A 16,062-nucleotide genomic window follows, 5' to 3' on the forward strand; every position below is an offset into this window, starting at 1 on the left:
TGTTTTATACGGTTCAATGTTTCACTATATATAATAATGTCATCCACATAGATCATAACGCATTTGTACTTAGGCCTTCTAGAAGCTTGTTTAAAAATGAACTTAGCCCTTCAGACCCTAAATGCAATCCATCTGGACCCATTTTGAATTAGAAACCGGCAAATTGTGTTACAAAACCAGTTACCTGCTACTCTTGTTTATCTTTATTTGATTAAATAAATTGCAAAAATCTAGGACAGTGAACTCCCTCTCAAGTAGTAGTAGATTTCTTGCACATCTCCTATTGGATATTCAACTCGTTTCAGTTTACTACTTAATTTAGAGAAATTTACCACCATTCTTGACTTATTGGTTCCTACCATTAGTTAAGCACCGAACGGCCAATTTAGGAAATGAATTTCCAAGGCCAATACTCAACATGAATTTAAAGTTATTGGTTTTCACTTAGATATGGTATGATTTCAGCAAGATAAATTTGAATTTTAGATGAAACAAAAAAGACTATGCTTCATATACATGTTATATACAAACATGAACATGATAAATTACCATTTTTTAACCATGTTCTACATTAAAATGGGAGACGATTATTACATACATGCCTAAAATAATAATGAAAATTAAATTGTAAGTTTCAAAAAGTAGTAGGTGGCTTTGTAAAATGACTTAAGGTGTGGTTACCATAACATAATGTACTTTTACAAAATAAAATCATAGAGCATTCTAATGGTCTTGTTACTAAACCAATGATACTATAAACTTACGTTGCCAATTCTATCTTCATTAAGAGTACTGCGATCTAAGAACCACGTAAAAAATGTTTGACGGGAAAGTTCATACTTATGCCACCTTGTTGGAGGGTCTTTTTTTACAGTGTAATTCTTCTTTACAAGTCGTACAAGGTGATATCCATCTTTCCAGTTGATGTAGCTGGGCAAAATTCTGAGATCTGAAACAAAAGAAAACAATCAGGTTCAACTTACTTAGTGACCAAAACCTTTTCCAAAACTCAGACATAGATCAAGACTTAAATATTGGTCCGACTCCAGACAAAAGTGGTCTACTAAGAGGCGTAAAGAACTAACGATATAAAACTAGTAAGTATAATACAATAAATGACTACTAATCTACACTCAAAAGGCAAAAAACCAATGTTCCTCCACTAGCTTCTGGACGCAAATCTTCAGCACGCCAAAGCTTGTTTCAAGAGGTGCTGGAGATTTGCCAGAAGTTCTTTGGCTCTGACTCATTTTAAAAACCATGAACCTAGAGCGGATATGTCAAGAGATTCCCCCTAGTTTAGATAAATCACAAAGAAAATAATTTCCAAACCACTAGGACTTGTCCATTTCAGATCTTGTGTGGAGAGATCTGGCCTATGGCTGCAGAAGCTAGAGGAAAGGCTGGGTATGATAAAAGCCTCTGCCTATTTTTCGGGCGTTAATGATGTCTGAATGCCTTCTGTCGAGACCAACAATCTCATCCAGTATAAGGCAACAGGGAGACCTTATACTACCAGATGCAATGCTAACACCTAACATCATATGTGAAGGAGCAAAAACATCAATTGAAGAAGTGAGAGTACTCTAGAAATACATTACTGGTAATAATAGTGTGTACACAATAATAATAATAACACAATAATAGGGGTAACACAAGCTATAATAAGAAGAAAAGTGCCAATTAAAAACAAATGTTATTCAGAACTCTTAGTTGGGGGTTACTAGGACTCTGGAGACCGGCCATCAGATTGTTCTCCAATGTTGACTGGACATTGCCCACTAAACTACTACCAACATAAGATGGGTTTTAATTGGACATACGGCCCTTCTGTAGTGAGTCTAAGGAGACTACCACACACATCATCCATGAATGCGAAGTAAATGCCCTGGCTGGATAGAAACTTTTAGAGACTGGAAGTGTAAACTCTGTCGTGATGTCTCAACTACCAGTATTGGGTACCACGAAATACTCCAGGAGTTTAAATCTCAGTTGTGTGACGGAATGAAAACTACAAGAAACGACATAAACGGATTGGCTGAAGTTGTGAAGTTTATGTCTAACAAGATGGATTTTAATACGGATTGGCTGAAGTTGTGAAGTTTATGTCTAACAATATGGATTTCAATTTTTATGTCCTCAGATTGTTTTATATTCGGAGCAGAAATAGAGAAAATATAATGACGAATCATTTTTACAGTACGAGAAGCTCTAAAAGTAAATATTTGAAACTACCAAAAGTAAATAAATTGATTTTCCTTCATTCCTTTAAATACTTGGGTCAAAAATTGTTTAATCAACTTCCGCTTCACATAAAGAATTCAACAAATGAAAAATATGTTCCAGTAAAGGAATCACTGGGCTTTATTGTCTACAGTATATCTCACAAGGGCTATAACGTTACTTATTTAAGTAAATATTTTTTTTTAGGTTTACTCTTTAAATTTTTTTTCACAATTATGTTTTATGTACGGTACTTTAAATTATGTATTATATTTTTTAATCAGAATATTTACCATCAGATGTTACAGCAGACTTTCAAATAATACTAGGCTGCAATAATTCTTATTTATAATTTATATATTTTTTTATAACACTGGTCACACAACTTGTTAAGGGGAGTCGGTTGACTATATAGCGCACATGTTAAATTAGATAAGTTTAGGAACATGTTTCTCAATAACCAATAAACATATCAAGATAAGGTTTGTTTTATTTGAATCTGCTATTTCTTACCTACATTTACAGCACAGCAAATTTCCATAGCATAAATTTAAATATTAAAAATTTTTTTTTTATAAAAGTCAATTTTTATCAATTTTTTTTGCAAATAATTTTTTTTTAATTATTATTAGACTACATACAACAATTTGCTGTGCTATAAACATTGCCCTAATTACGGGGAACAAAATTAAAAAATAATCATCAAAATATAATGAGTGGTTCTAGAGAAACGTGTTCCTAAATAAAGAAAAACAAGAATTTTCAGAAAACTCTTTTAAAGATTGCATATACATTAATCAGAAACATAACAACATTTAATGCATTCCAGGACCATAACTAGGGTTGTCAGGACCCTCCTCTTGTTCATGTAAGTCTTCTAAATGCCTTTTAGCTGCAGTTACTTTCTGGCGACACTTTTTCTCGATCTATTCCACAGCTTTCTGCGCTTTGTTGATTCGAGTGACATCAAATTTTTTTCATTGTTTCACAACAATAGCATGCAGGTGTGATCCCTAGTTTGCTCAACACTTCACATTTTATTATGTTCCCTTTGTTGAAACTTGCCACAGCATCAAATACACCTAGTTCTAATGTTCCCTTCATCACGAAGGTTGATTTTGGAACTCACGAACAAATTATATTGTTCAGTGATTCACTGGGGTTTTGAGTACCACCGTGCAAACATATTGTTAACAATGATGGATCTGATAAATCTCTAAATATTTGTTTCGCCTCTTTCATGACAGCAGGAGCAATGTGATTGTGATTGTTGTGATCATAAGTTTCATCATTTATTTTAGCTAGTTGATACTTACACCATGTATCTTGGCTAGTACTTATATCAGGCTAGTACTTGGTTCTGGTTCTTGATATTCACTAGGCACAATTACTTTTTTACCACCTGGATTTCTTGTCCCTGTAAAGCACTTTGCTTTGTTTTTGAAGGTTTTATGTGCTCTAGACATTTTCACAAACAATAAACTACACAGTATAACTAAATATTATAACTTAGACTGAATGAAAGCAAGCAAGAAACACAATGTATGTGAAAATAATAAACAACAACAATTAGGGTTATGTCAAATCTCAACTGACTGTAAACAGATGGGTTGACAACCTTGTATGTTCAAAGCAGCATAAAGCAGGTTGGCCAACATAAGCCTAATAATAAATAGGATTATGTATGACAATGATGCAGAGTACATGAATTTTACGAGCCAAAATATGCTGCAGCCATTTACATAATATTATATATGGGTGTGATATTGTTGGCCGATTTGAATAAAAAATTACACCAAATTAAACAGGAGAGTCTAAAGATTAATAAAAGCAAATAAAACTTTTTTTAGATTTTTTGTCAACCGACTCCCCTTAATGTAGCCAGTTTAATTTCTCACACATATATATGTATGTTTTGCCATGTTTTTTATTAAGAGAAATCAAATTCATTTATTATTTTTAACCCGTATTTTAGGCGTGTGGAGAAAAAACAGTAGAGTTTTGATGATTTCAGTCAAAAATACTTTCTTTCCAAACATACCTATAATTGATGACATTGTCCTCCGAGCCACTGGATGTTTGTTGAACGGGAACAGTTAATACAGACGGAAGTAAAATGTAAAAGGATAATAGATGACAGTGGTACAGAAACATTGTCACTGTCATGCATACACATTACTAGTTTTGTTTCTGTGTATCTTCAAATAAATTTCTTTTCTGACCTCAACCAGTGTGTCTGTGTGTGCGTGTTTATATATATATATATATATATTATATATATATATATATATATAAAAAATACAAAACATGTACAAGATGTGTATTAGAACATAGTTTTGACTCTGTCTCTATTGATGCTTTCTGTAAAATGCAATCATTATCATCATTATTAAAAATGTAGAAAAAATTATATTAAATAAATCTAATTTGTAAACCTAGAAAGAATACACTAGACATTACTCACAGTCATCACGACGGTATTCTCTACTGAGAACCTGATTCGTGAAGTACGGGTTTGTTTTGAAGACAAAATTGAATCTGTAACAATGTAAGAGATGAAGAATATAAATTAATTACTAAAGCTTTGAAATTATATAAATGGGCTTAGCTATTGAGAAAGTTTTCTATTTTAACATAATTATACAAAATAGCCGCGATGACACTTTTTTCTTAGTGCCAAAGTCGTATCTCACGGCAGGATCAATTATGTGCCATGATGTGCTCTATATAAAAAAAAATAATTTGGGAAAAATTCTAAAATATTGAACCTAATATATATAGATGCATTTTAAAAAATACTGATTTTTTTAGGTGAAATATTCCTTCAATATGATTTTGTGCTCTGAAGGGTATGATATGTTGGACCTGTGTTATTGTAGTGGTACACACAAAAATTCACAGTTTGATTATTTAACCCTTTGAGTGCCACAGCGTCGCTAATTTTGACGGTACTAAAAGTGCCAGCTTCGCCAATTTTGACGTTTCGTATTTCGATAATATTTTATATAGTACAAGATTATGGCCAAATAACCAGACAGCTGTATTCAATAGGTTCCAAACTACCAATAAATACAAGTTTTATGTTGTTTCTCTACTATTTTTTCACTGAAACTTATGTTGCTTGGGTATTTATCAAGAAGCCACTATTTTTGGACGAGTTTCCCAAAACAAATTACAGTATTTAAAAACAACTGACTTTATTTAACCTATTTTGGAATTTACAAGTTATTACGACAATCAATGAAATAAAAAAACTATAAGAACAAGTTTCATTATTCAAAAATGTCAAGTCATTCGTGTGTCTATTTGGAGACAATTTGGAGATAGGAAGTACAACTCATTGAGTATTTTTCGTAATGTATAATGACATGGTGGGAAACTGGTGTGATAAGGTTGGCCTCACTGTCAACCCCACCAAGGCTGCCGTGGTTGCCTTTACCAGGAGGCGACAGATGGAGGGCATTGGTCCCTTTCTATTTAAAGGCTCACCCGTTGAGCTGAAGCCTGAGGTCAAGTACCTGGGTGTGATCCTAGATAGGGTTCTAAACTGGGGACCTCATCTAGAAAGGGTCATTGCCAGGGGTAAGTGGTCTCTAATGCAATGCAGACGTGTGATAGGTGGGCCCTGGGGACTGAAGCCGAGGCTCTTGTACTGGCTTTATGTTTCCGTGGTCAGACCTGCACTAATGTACGGAGCTGTCGTATGGTGGCCAAAAACGGAAGCCAAGACGGTGGTAGCACGTCTGGCGAGCATCCAAAGGATGGCCTGCCTCGCTATCACAGGGGCTTTTCCTAGTGCGCCAGGCGCGGCTCTGGACTGTTGTCTTAATCTCGCCCCCCTGGACATTGTCATTCGAGCTATGGCCAGGAAGAGTGCCTACTGTCTTCAGCAGACGGGACTCTGGTCAGGCTGCAGCGGTGGGCACTCTATAATTGGCACTCTGATACAGTAGGATGTTTTTCACATGATCTCTGATCAGATGCCACAAAAGTTTTCCTTTGACAAACCCTTTAGGATTATTTTACCCTCAAGGGATGATTGGTCAGAGGGGAAGAAACCTCTTCCACCAGCGGAGCTCGAATGGTACACAAACGGCTCCAAAACAAAAAGCGGCACAGGCGCTGGAATTCTGGGAGTGAGACCATGTAGGGAGCTTGTGGTTCCTATGGGTCCGTATCTGACAGTCTTTCAAGCGGAGGTCGCAGCCATTATGGAATGTGCTCGTGAGAATCTTCGTCTGCGATATAGGGGCAAGACGATTAACATTTTCACGGACAGTCAGGCAGCGCTGATGGCGCTGGATTCTTGCGCAATCAAATCCAAACTGGTTTGGGATTGCTATCAGACCGTTTCCTCCCTTGCCAGAATCAACAATGTAACCGTTTGTTGGGTTCCTGGTCATGAGGGGATTCCTGGGAACGAAAGAGCTGATGCCCTGGCCAACCAGGGCTCAGCAACAATTATGACGGGCCCTCAACCCTTCTGCGGTGTTCCAAAGTGTGAATCCTCTAGGGTTGTCTCGAAATGGATTCGCGCGGAGCATGGGAGAAGGTGGAGGTTGCATCCGGGTTTGAGAGTGAGTAGAATGGTATTACAGTCACCTTCCTCCAAGGTGGCTTCGGACCTTCTCTCATTAAACAGATCAATGTCTTCTAAGGTCATTGGTCTCATTACGGGACATGGTCACCTGAAGAAGCATCTACACAGAGTTGGCATCCTTCAGGAGGATCCGCTCTGTGGAAGGTGCAATGAGCAGGAGGAGACTGCTGAGCACCTGCTCTTTGATTGTCCTGCAATAGCAAGAGAGCGGTATGCCATCTTTGGTAGCTTGAACAGGGGTGGTGAGTTTTCCCAGGAGGACCTGATAGGTTGTTTTCGGCGGTTTGTTAAACTGCTGAAGTTGTAGACTGGTAGGCCTCATGGTGTTTCCGGGGTGCGCAAAAGGCCCTTGAGGCTTAAGTGCATGGCAGTAGGCCGCCCCAAGGGAGAAAAAAAAAAAATGTATAATGAAGTTTATTTTGATCTCTGATAAGGAAAGCTCGTCCAAAAATAGTGGGCTGTGATAATACAGAAGTACCTGTGCGATGATTCTGTCTTCCAGTCACGCGACGTAGCAGACGAGTACCGTGTTGCATAACGACCTTTCTTGTTGTTTATGATAACCAAGCATTTGAGTAAATACACAATAAAATAGTAACTTATACAGTACTTTACTGTATTTTTTTACAAAAGTAATGTAGTGATTTGAGTTGTGTCCAAGCGAAAAACGTGAATTTTCAGTGTAAATATTATTAGGGTTATTATGTAGTAAATGTAAACTTTTATGTAAATATGTTAACAAGTATTTGTTTCTACATTTATTAATCATATTTATTTGTGTTATATTGATATTTTATTAGATTTATTGGGAAAACTACATCTTTACTAATTAATTTCTAAACTCTGACAGATGAAGTACAGTTTATAAAATGTTGGTACCCGGGGCAGCATTTTGTTAATACATATAATGCCATGTTTTTAAAATTCTATAATAAATATTACAAATGGGTTTTATTTAGAATTATATGGCCTTTATCATGGTATAAAGAAAAAAAATCTTTAAAATACTGTATAAATTAGGTTGAAACTTAACTTTGTATACAAAAGTAAAAAAACTTTTTTTATAAATACTGAAATTTGTATATATCAAATTTTATTTGCAACGATATGTATCATATTCTGCATTTAATAAGAAAAAAAAACAACAAAATGATGAAAGTCTGTTTGGTAGTTATTTTACAACAGATTTTTTTTCCCAAAAGCTTACAAATATGGAAAAACAGCGTGGCACTCTATGCATATGCTTTTGGAAAATACCCGTGGCACTCAAAGGGTTAATAAGCTATCGACATCCTTTTTTTGTAATTTTTCTTTGAAAACTCTGCCTAATTAACATGAAATAACAAAGTTACCATAAAATTAAATTTAGGAATATCAAAAATAGACTTACATCAAAAAATTTCAGAATTTATTTAAATTTAATTTTTAACCTAATTATCATTACCAAAAAAATCATATCCTTTTCTTTGTCCATATCACTGGAAAGGGTTTTCAATCGTCTATAAATCTTGAAAAATGTATAGCGTTATCTTCAATAATGAGTGAGTTATACAACATTTACAAAACTAATGTCACATTGTTTCCGGTAGCGATTTCAACAAAAAATGTTTAATGTGAGTCGTAGATTGATTTTTGTTAAAAGTCAATTGATCGGAAGTGACAAAACTATGACAATTTATTTTGATAAGAATGGTTCTTCACAAACAATTTAATATAACATCAGTTTAAAAATATGAAGTTTTCGCTTTTTTCCCCGAAAGTCGGGTAAAATTGGACGTCGCCACTTTTTGGCCAACTTTTGACGTCCGGTAAAATCGGACGTTGGCATTCAAAGGGTTAAGTAACCAATAAAAGTTCTTCCCTAAAAATGTTGTTCATGTTTTGTCAACATAAATTAGTACTTCGACTCGTACAAATATCAACCCAATAATGATTAAAATACACTTTTTATCAATAATTAATATTATTGTTCAGAGGTGGCCTAAAGTGATAACATTGTCCCCAAAGTGTTACAAACCAGCAAGCAGCTGCAATCTCCCATGGCACTTCTCTAGTGAATGTTTAATTGAACTAAAATAAGATAAAAATTACCTGTATCCATTGCCGGTTTCGGGCTCATCGATGTAAAAATCAGTCATGTAATTCAAGCAGTCTTTTTCCTCCTCTGCAATGATATTAGCTACAGCTTCATGGTTCATTAGCTGAATAGACTTTAAGGAGAATATTATTTTTCAATTAAAAATAAATCAATTCAATTCATCCATTTTTCCTGTGCTGGCAAGCCTATTTTTTATTTTGGTCGATTTGGAAAGGTTTTTATAACCACTCTCACGTATGTTGTTTTCACTCAAAAATATATACTTTTTGTATATGGGTTTTTCAGTATGAACTGTAGATATACTATATTTTTAAAATTATTGTCTTGCATAGAAAAATCTAGTTATTGTTAGGAAATTTTGTTGAAAAATCTTAAAGTTTAGTTCCAACAAAATGTTTTTATTGGATAAACCAAGATAGCCAATATATCTGTAATATATCTGAAAGTAAGACATTTTAAAACATTTAAGAAAAAATTAAATAAAAATAACAGTATACTACAAGTTATAAAGTAGCTTTATGGATATTACCTCATAATTAATAATAGTATAAATATTACAATTGTATGTTTTAATGGATGAGAAACATTTACTGCACTTAATAATAACATTTTTTAATTACAGAACTGGAAAATGTATAACATTTACTTACAGAGACTCTGTAAAACATGTAATTAATCTTTAGCAAAAATTGGTATTGGTAAAGAGTTTTTGACACTTATTGGAAATCTTTACTAAAACCTGATAGATAGCTGAAAAATTTAAATAACACACGGAAAATCCTGAATATTGTTCTACTCGTACTTGAGTAAGTCTGCAGCAAGAACAGCAGCACAAATAAGCCTGCACATACTGCTAAAGGAATACAAATAAGTAATTTCTTAGACCCTTCACACAATACTCGATTCTTGACAAAACTTTAGATATTCATAAGGATAGAAACACAACAAGAAAGGTCCGAGAAGGAGTATGTTTAGCACTCAACCCAGAATTTGAAGACAAGTAACACAGAAAAAGTGCATTTGGTAAGTACTCTTTATTAAACAAAGTAAATATATAGTTTATCTATATATAAATCTTTACCATTAATATTCATCAAAAGAAGAAACTGACATACAAAAGTAGTTAAAAAAAACTTTTGATCGTCACTTCTTAGGTCTTCAAATAATACATAGATGGTCCCGACCTCCTCATGTCTCTGATTAATTCAGATGATTGCGCCTTATTCTTTTCCGCCGACAATACAGTAGCCATAATGCAATGATTTCTTCTTTTTTTCGGAGGGAAAAGGACGGTTTTTCTCCGCGCTTAGCCAGAGTACCATGCAATGACTTGCTCACGATCCATACGATCAAAACCGCAGCTTCAGAAGAACTAAAGTGCTGTTTTCGATTGTCTTTTTCCCGTCCGGGCGGAATCGTGCAGTGTGAAAATTAACAGCTTTTTCCCGTCCGGGCGGAATCGTGCAGTGTGAAAACTAACAGACCATAATTTAAAACCGTCCGGTTTTTCCCCCAGAGAACAGAATTGTGTAATAAGCAAAGGGCCTTACTCTTGAAAACTATAACAAATACTCGCACAAGTAATCAAGTAAATGCCTCACTTACACTAAAAACCAACCAACTAAGACATAGTCAATGGCCAGGATAGAAACATCTGATTTTAGAAGAATAATTTTTAATATGGAAAAATAACTTTTAACGTGTAAACTAAAAAATCCACAGATCACGACATTAACAATTAAGCTTTATTATAATTGGCCAACATCATTCATTGTGTTATACCTAACTGTTTTTGATAGCACAACTCATTAAAGACACATGTACGAAATTTATTTGAATTATTAATTTAATATATGGTAAAATCAAACACAACACTTAATTTGATTCTAATCAATGTCTAGTAGAAGGATTAATGCCATCATCTGTGCTATATATCTTAATATTGTCAATCTAGATGAAAGCATGGTGACTTGATGATTAAAAAAGAACAAATGATAAATTGTGCAAAATAAGTACAGTCATATATCCTAATAGGCCTTCTAAGATCACCTTCACATTTTTCAAGGACTCACAATAGTTATGATACAAAAACAGTTGCATAAAAAAACTACATCTGCCTTGTTATGTTACTTTGAAATTTTGTTTTATATCTAACTTGCACAATATTTATTCACTTCTTCTATTTGACATATTATAAAGCTTAAAGTTCAAAAACAATATTACTGAAGGGCAATGCCATTTTTATTTGATTTTGATGCCTTAAATCTGCATTAAGCTTGATCAGAAATCTATCCACATGATCATCAAAGCGAAATTGCATGGCAACAAGTTTCACCGTTTGTGTGAAAGGAAATTACACTGCATTGAGTAAATTGTACAAACATATCCGTTTATAGAATAGAGAAAAAAATATACGTAAGAAAGAAAAACAAAACAAAGTAGTCTTTTATCCCCTCAATTTCAAACCTATATTCTGCTCTGGTTGGGTTTTTGTTCCAAATGTCCTCATGTACTAATTTAAAGAATCATGTAATTTTTTAAACTACCATTAAGGCATTGTATAATTATACAAATTCTCATAACGTTATATATTGCAGGAATTTTTGGGGAAGTGTAGAGAGGGGTGCTTTGTTACTATACTATAGGCCACTCTGTCCCTATCTACAAAGCGATATAGGAAGGTAAATACATATGTACATATATGTATTACAAATAAAAAATTTACAGTTGAAAATAATAAATTCAAGTGTCAATGACATTCATGTTTCCAACGCAGTAACTGAACGAGTAACGAACGATATGGAGGGCGGCAGCAGTTGATGGAAGTGGCAGAACAGTCTCTCTCTCCTCTGTGATAACCTAACCAAAGGGCTAGTTGGTGCAAAGCTAATAAAAAAAGATGTCAGAATTATCTCATACATAAAATAGGATGATGCAATCTTTGTTTATACCGGGAAAACAAAAGAAGTACAGTAGAGTCCCGTTAATCCGACCTAATTGGGACCGAGCCCTATTCGGATTAGCCAGAATTACAGAAAAATACGGTTTTAAACTTGAGAATGGGTCTATTTTGTTATAGAATTATCAACATTGTTTATTAAAACATGTTTTCTGACTGTTGCATTGTATTTCTTGACAAATAAACGGGTTTGCGAATACTAAGCACATTTACCGTATTTAGTGTGAGAGTTCTATTGTTAAGCAATGTGAGCGTACTGGATATTGTACGGGTCCACGCGTCATCCAATAGACTCTCTTTAATGCGACAGAAGACAATAACTGAATTTATGTCTTTTAACAATTAATATTGTACTCAATAATAATATCAGTACTGTACGTCCAATTTTTGTTTGATTTCACTTCTTAATACAGTAATTTGACTCATACTTAACCTATAAGTTTCAATTTGGTACTGTATTTAACTTCATTATTTATGTACTGTACCGTACACAATTTGTTTTAATAAAATACTGTATGTCTATTTAATTAAAGTTTTCTTTGTTTATGTACGAAATGATGCACCCATTTTCATTTTTTATGTAATTAGTTCCTATAACTGTTCATTATCGTTATAAATAATTCCTCCTGGACCTGTTCGGATTAACCGACGTTCGGATTACACGTGTTCGGATTAGCGGGACTCCACTGTATATATATGTCATCAGCAGTTGCGCAATTCTTGACCACAGACGTAGATATACGCCTATAGCACTTAACCCTCCAACTGATGACCGACGGCACAGACGTTCATCAATTCTACTTGTGAACTGATAAAGACGGCCATCGGTCAACTTTCCTTTATTATTAAGCGAAAACTGTTTAAGTTATAAAGACATAACTTACACCAGTCGAATCCTCTACTCATAAACATCAATTCATTTCATATAATTTATATTCATAATATTACTCATCATCTAATATCGATCCAAATGCCGTACGTCATATATGCTGATGGACAATGCTGCTGGTGACACACTGCACGGCCTTGACGATCTTTGTTGCTAGGTAATTATGTAGGCTTATAGTTTATAATTTATTGTTATGTTGTGAAATGGGTGACCCTTGTTGTACAAATGATATACATGAACTATTGGATGATAAAAATATTAGTTCTGATCATAAAAGTAACATATCCGCAAATTAAGTTCATGATGATTTTTTTTTGTCAAATTTGTTGTCAGGCAGTCTGGATGATTATAAACCGGTGGAATGTGAGTTGGGTTGTGAAGAGATTGATAATGACAGTAACAACAATTCATCATTATCTGATATTCCTCTTGCCCAAAGAATTCATCAAACACCAATATGAATGCGTAGGCATACTGCCAAAAAATAGTACATAATTTACATTTTTATTAAAAAACTTTTTTGTATTGTAAATATGTTATAATCCTTTTGTTCACTACAAAACTGTGTATATTTTGTACATTTACAGTATCTTACTATCTCAAGTCATGTGAAAGTTATATGGAGTAAAACTTAGAAAACAAAAAGCTAGCCATGTTCAGTCTTTATCGTTGGTGTAAAATAAATTATGCCACTGATAAAATTGCACAAATATCGCATCGATTTCTCGGATTAAGAAAACAAATATATGAGAGTTCCAAGAAGCAAAGATTCAATTTTTTCATTTTCACATAAAATGACATCGCACCATATGGACAAAGTGATCATTACATTCTTCTCACCACAAGTCAAATCGCCTCATTCAGCAGTAGTCTCTTGATGACACAGCATCAATGATGAATATTTTTTATTTTTTCTAATGCTTAGCTGTTTCGTGCTTTAAGGCTATAAAGAAGACTGAAAAGTACAAAGACAGTTTGAAGTTTATTCCATCATGAGTTCCAGGTATCTATCAAGTCAGTTTTACCTAATACTACTGCACTCAAAGCTTAGGAAAGACGCCATAATTTTTAAAAATTATTACCAAATGTCCGAAAAATAATTCAACAAAAAAGTATGGAATATTAACTTGTTTCTTGATTACACAACAAAGGATTCACTCTACTATTATAAGCTGTATATTATATATAATATAAGATACAAAGTTTAACTCGCACATTTTTAACGGTTTAAAAACAATGTTGATATTATCAGAACTAAAATGAAACACACCTGTATTCAAGCTGAGTTAGACGCGAGAACCGGCAACGCCATAAGTGCTGAGTGCTGAGCCACTAACACACGCTCGTAGCCGTTTTGGCACTACACACTGAAATCGGCCACTGGGTGAAAGCACAGAGGCTTACCTATTGTTTCCAACTCCATAAGTCCAACAGGCGAGCTGACGACGACAGAGAAAGGAAAGTAGAGTTCGGCGTTTTGTGGCCTGTGTAGGCTGCCTCATAGAAGAAGGCCTGCCTGAGTAGCGTATTGAATCACATTATGTAACAAATGAACGCGACCTGGCTGATCACAGCCGACTGCAGCTTTCAGGCGCGACGATCACAAACAACCACCCGCCGCTACATGATTGCAGTTGACAGCGGCGATATAGTACATATGTGGGAGCATTGGAAGGATCAAGAGGGTCTGCCAGTCGATCGCTGATAGTGGTGGACGCACCTCTTGTCTTGTAATATAAATTCCGGTGTTTCATCGTAGAACTGTTTGTAGAAGAAATTATTAACAATCTGACCATCTTGGTTAACACAATTAATGTTTCGTAGAAATAAATATTACGTTTAGCCTATTAATTGTCCCTTAAAATCAATGTCCATTTTTATATAAACAAAAATGTTAAGATATAACTGATAACGCAACACTAGAATGTAGTAAACTACTAAATACAAACTGACATGTTTTTAAAACTGAAAACAGTAGATGAATTACTCCAGTAGTCAAGTAGAATCGTAATCCTACTAAAACTGTACTAAGAATGTGTAAAGGTGAATGTTAAAACAACAAATATTTATAAAAAACAAAGGTAAGACTCATAGTTGATGACTGATTATTCATGTAGCGTATACATTATTTTATTTCCAAATCATTATTCAATGCACTTCTTGCCATGCAAAAACTACTACACTGGTGAGAAATTTACTTATAATATTTACATCATGGTATACAAAAAGTAGGCTAACGTTTATACGTAATTGAACATCTATGTAATCCTCTCCAACCGAATACACCAAGAAACATTTGTACGCCAACGAGGTTCGCCGATCGACTGCGACAACTAGTAGCTACTGTCAACCCTTAAATGCTCCCCCAAACACTACTACGTCCCCGGAACTGCGAAACACCGCTGTTGGCTGCGATATAGTAGTAGTGGCGGTTGTTTACAATTATCGCTCCTAAATGGAGTGGTTGGCTAGCTCACGCTCGCTGAAGTAAACCGCTCCATTAAATCTGGTACACTAGTAAATAACTTGAAGACAGATCGCTGTGAGTCGTCACAATTGGGCTTGCGTGATTCTCGTTCATGTATGAACCAGGCCGCACGTTGATTCATTTAATCGCAAGTTGTAGAGATTTTCACTGTTTGTACATTCAATTCACAGCTTAGTTTAAGAACAAATCACGTCACTAACCTATTCGCTGTGGCAAAAGATATAATAATTGAGTATGGGAATGTGTGAATATATAATAATAAATATATAATAAATCCCTAATACATAATAAACAAACAAGTTAAATATAATTACAAAACAATATTTTCACAGTCTACATGAGCTACAGTTACAGTTACAGCTGACATGTGATCCAGAAATAAAAATCACTATAACTGTGAACTTAAAACATAGGCCCTACCAGAAGCTAGTATAGTAACTTATCAATCTACTTTTAACATTTTATGAAATATAGAAGGAAAGGATACAGAAATGCACCAAAAGCGCGGAAACGAGTTTGCCCAATCGTGCATTTTCTTGTACTCTTTATTTCGGCGATATCTATAATATTTATCGCGATTAGGATCACTCTCCATATTTTTGTACTCCTTTAAGGCACTAGTATAATTATTTTTCCGAGAGGCAACTAAAATACGTTTTTAGTTTCTTGGGCAATCTAAAATTGAATTGAACATTGAAACTATGAACAATAAGTACAAACGGATAAACAGAACTACACAAAACATCACCGAACAAATGACTACACACAACGACACCACAGGAGAGAAGGAGGGATTGGAGGGAAA

The 16,062-nt window shown here is 34.5% G+C and overlaps 1 protein-coding gene across 1 annotated transcript in view; it reads right to left on the bottom strand.

The window, feature by feature from the left end:
* Window positions 1-16,062, bottom strand: part of LOC124370016 (protein SET-like) — a 29,773-nt gene extending 13,711 nt beyond the window's left edge. The window contains exons 1-4 of the mRNA XM_046828293.1: window positions 15,745-16,062; window positions 8,915-9,024; window positions 4,688-4,761; window positions 765-949 (exon numbers count right to left, since the gene is read on the bottom strand). Of these exons, the coding sequence (XP_046684249.1) occupies window positions 765-949; window positions 4,688-4,761; window positions 8,915-9,024; window positions 15,745-15,852 (477 nt within the window). The 5' untranslated portion in view covers window positions 15,853-16,062. The remainder of the gene's footprint in view (window positions 1-764; window positions 950-4,687; window positions 4,762-8,914; window positions 9,025-15,744) is intronic.

The sequence above is a fragment of the Homalodisca vitripennis genome, chromosome X (genome assembly GCF_021130785.1).
Source record: "Homalodisca vitripennis isolate AUS2020 chromosome X, UT_GWSS_2.1, whole genome shotgun sequence".
In the NCBI taxonomy this organism is placed as follows: domain Eukaryota; kingdom Metazoa; phylum Arthropoda; class Insecta; order Hemiptera; family Cicadellidae; genus Homalodisca; species Homalodisca vitripennis.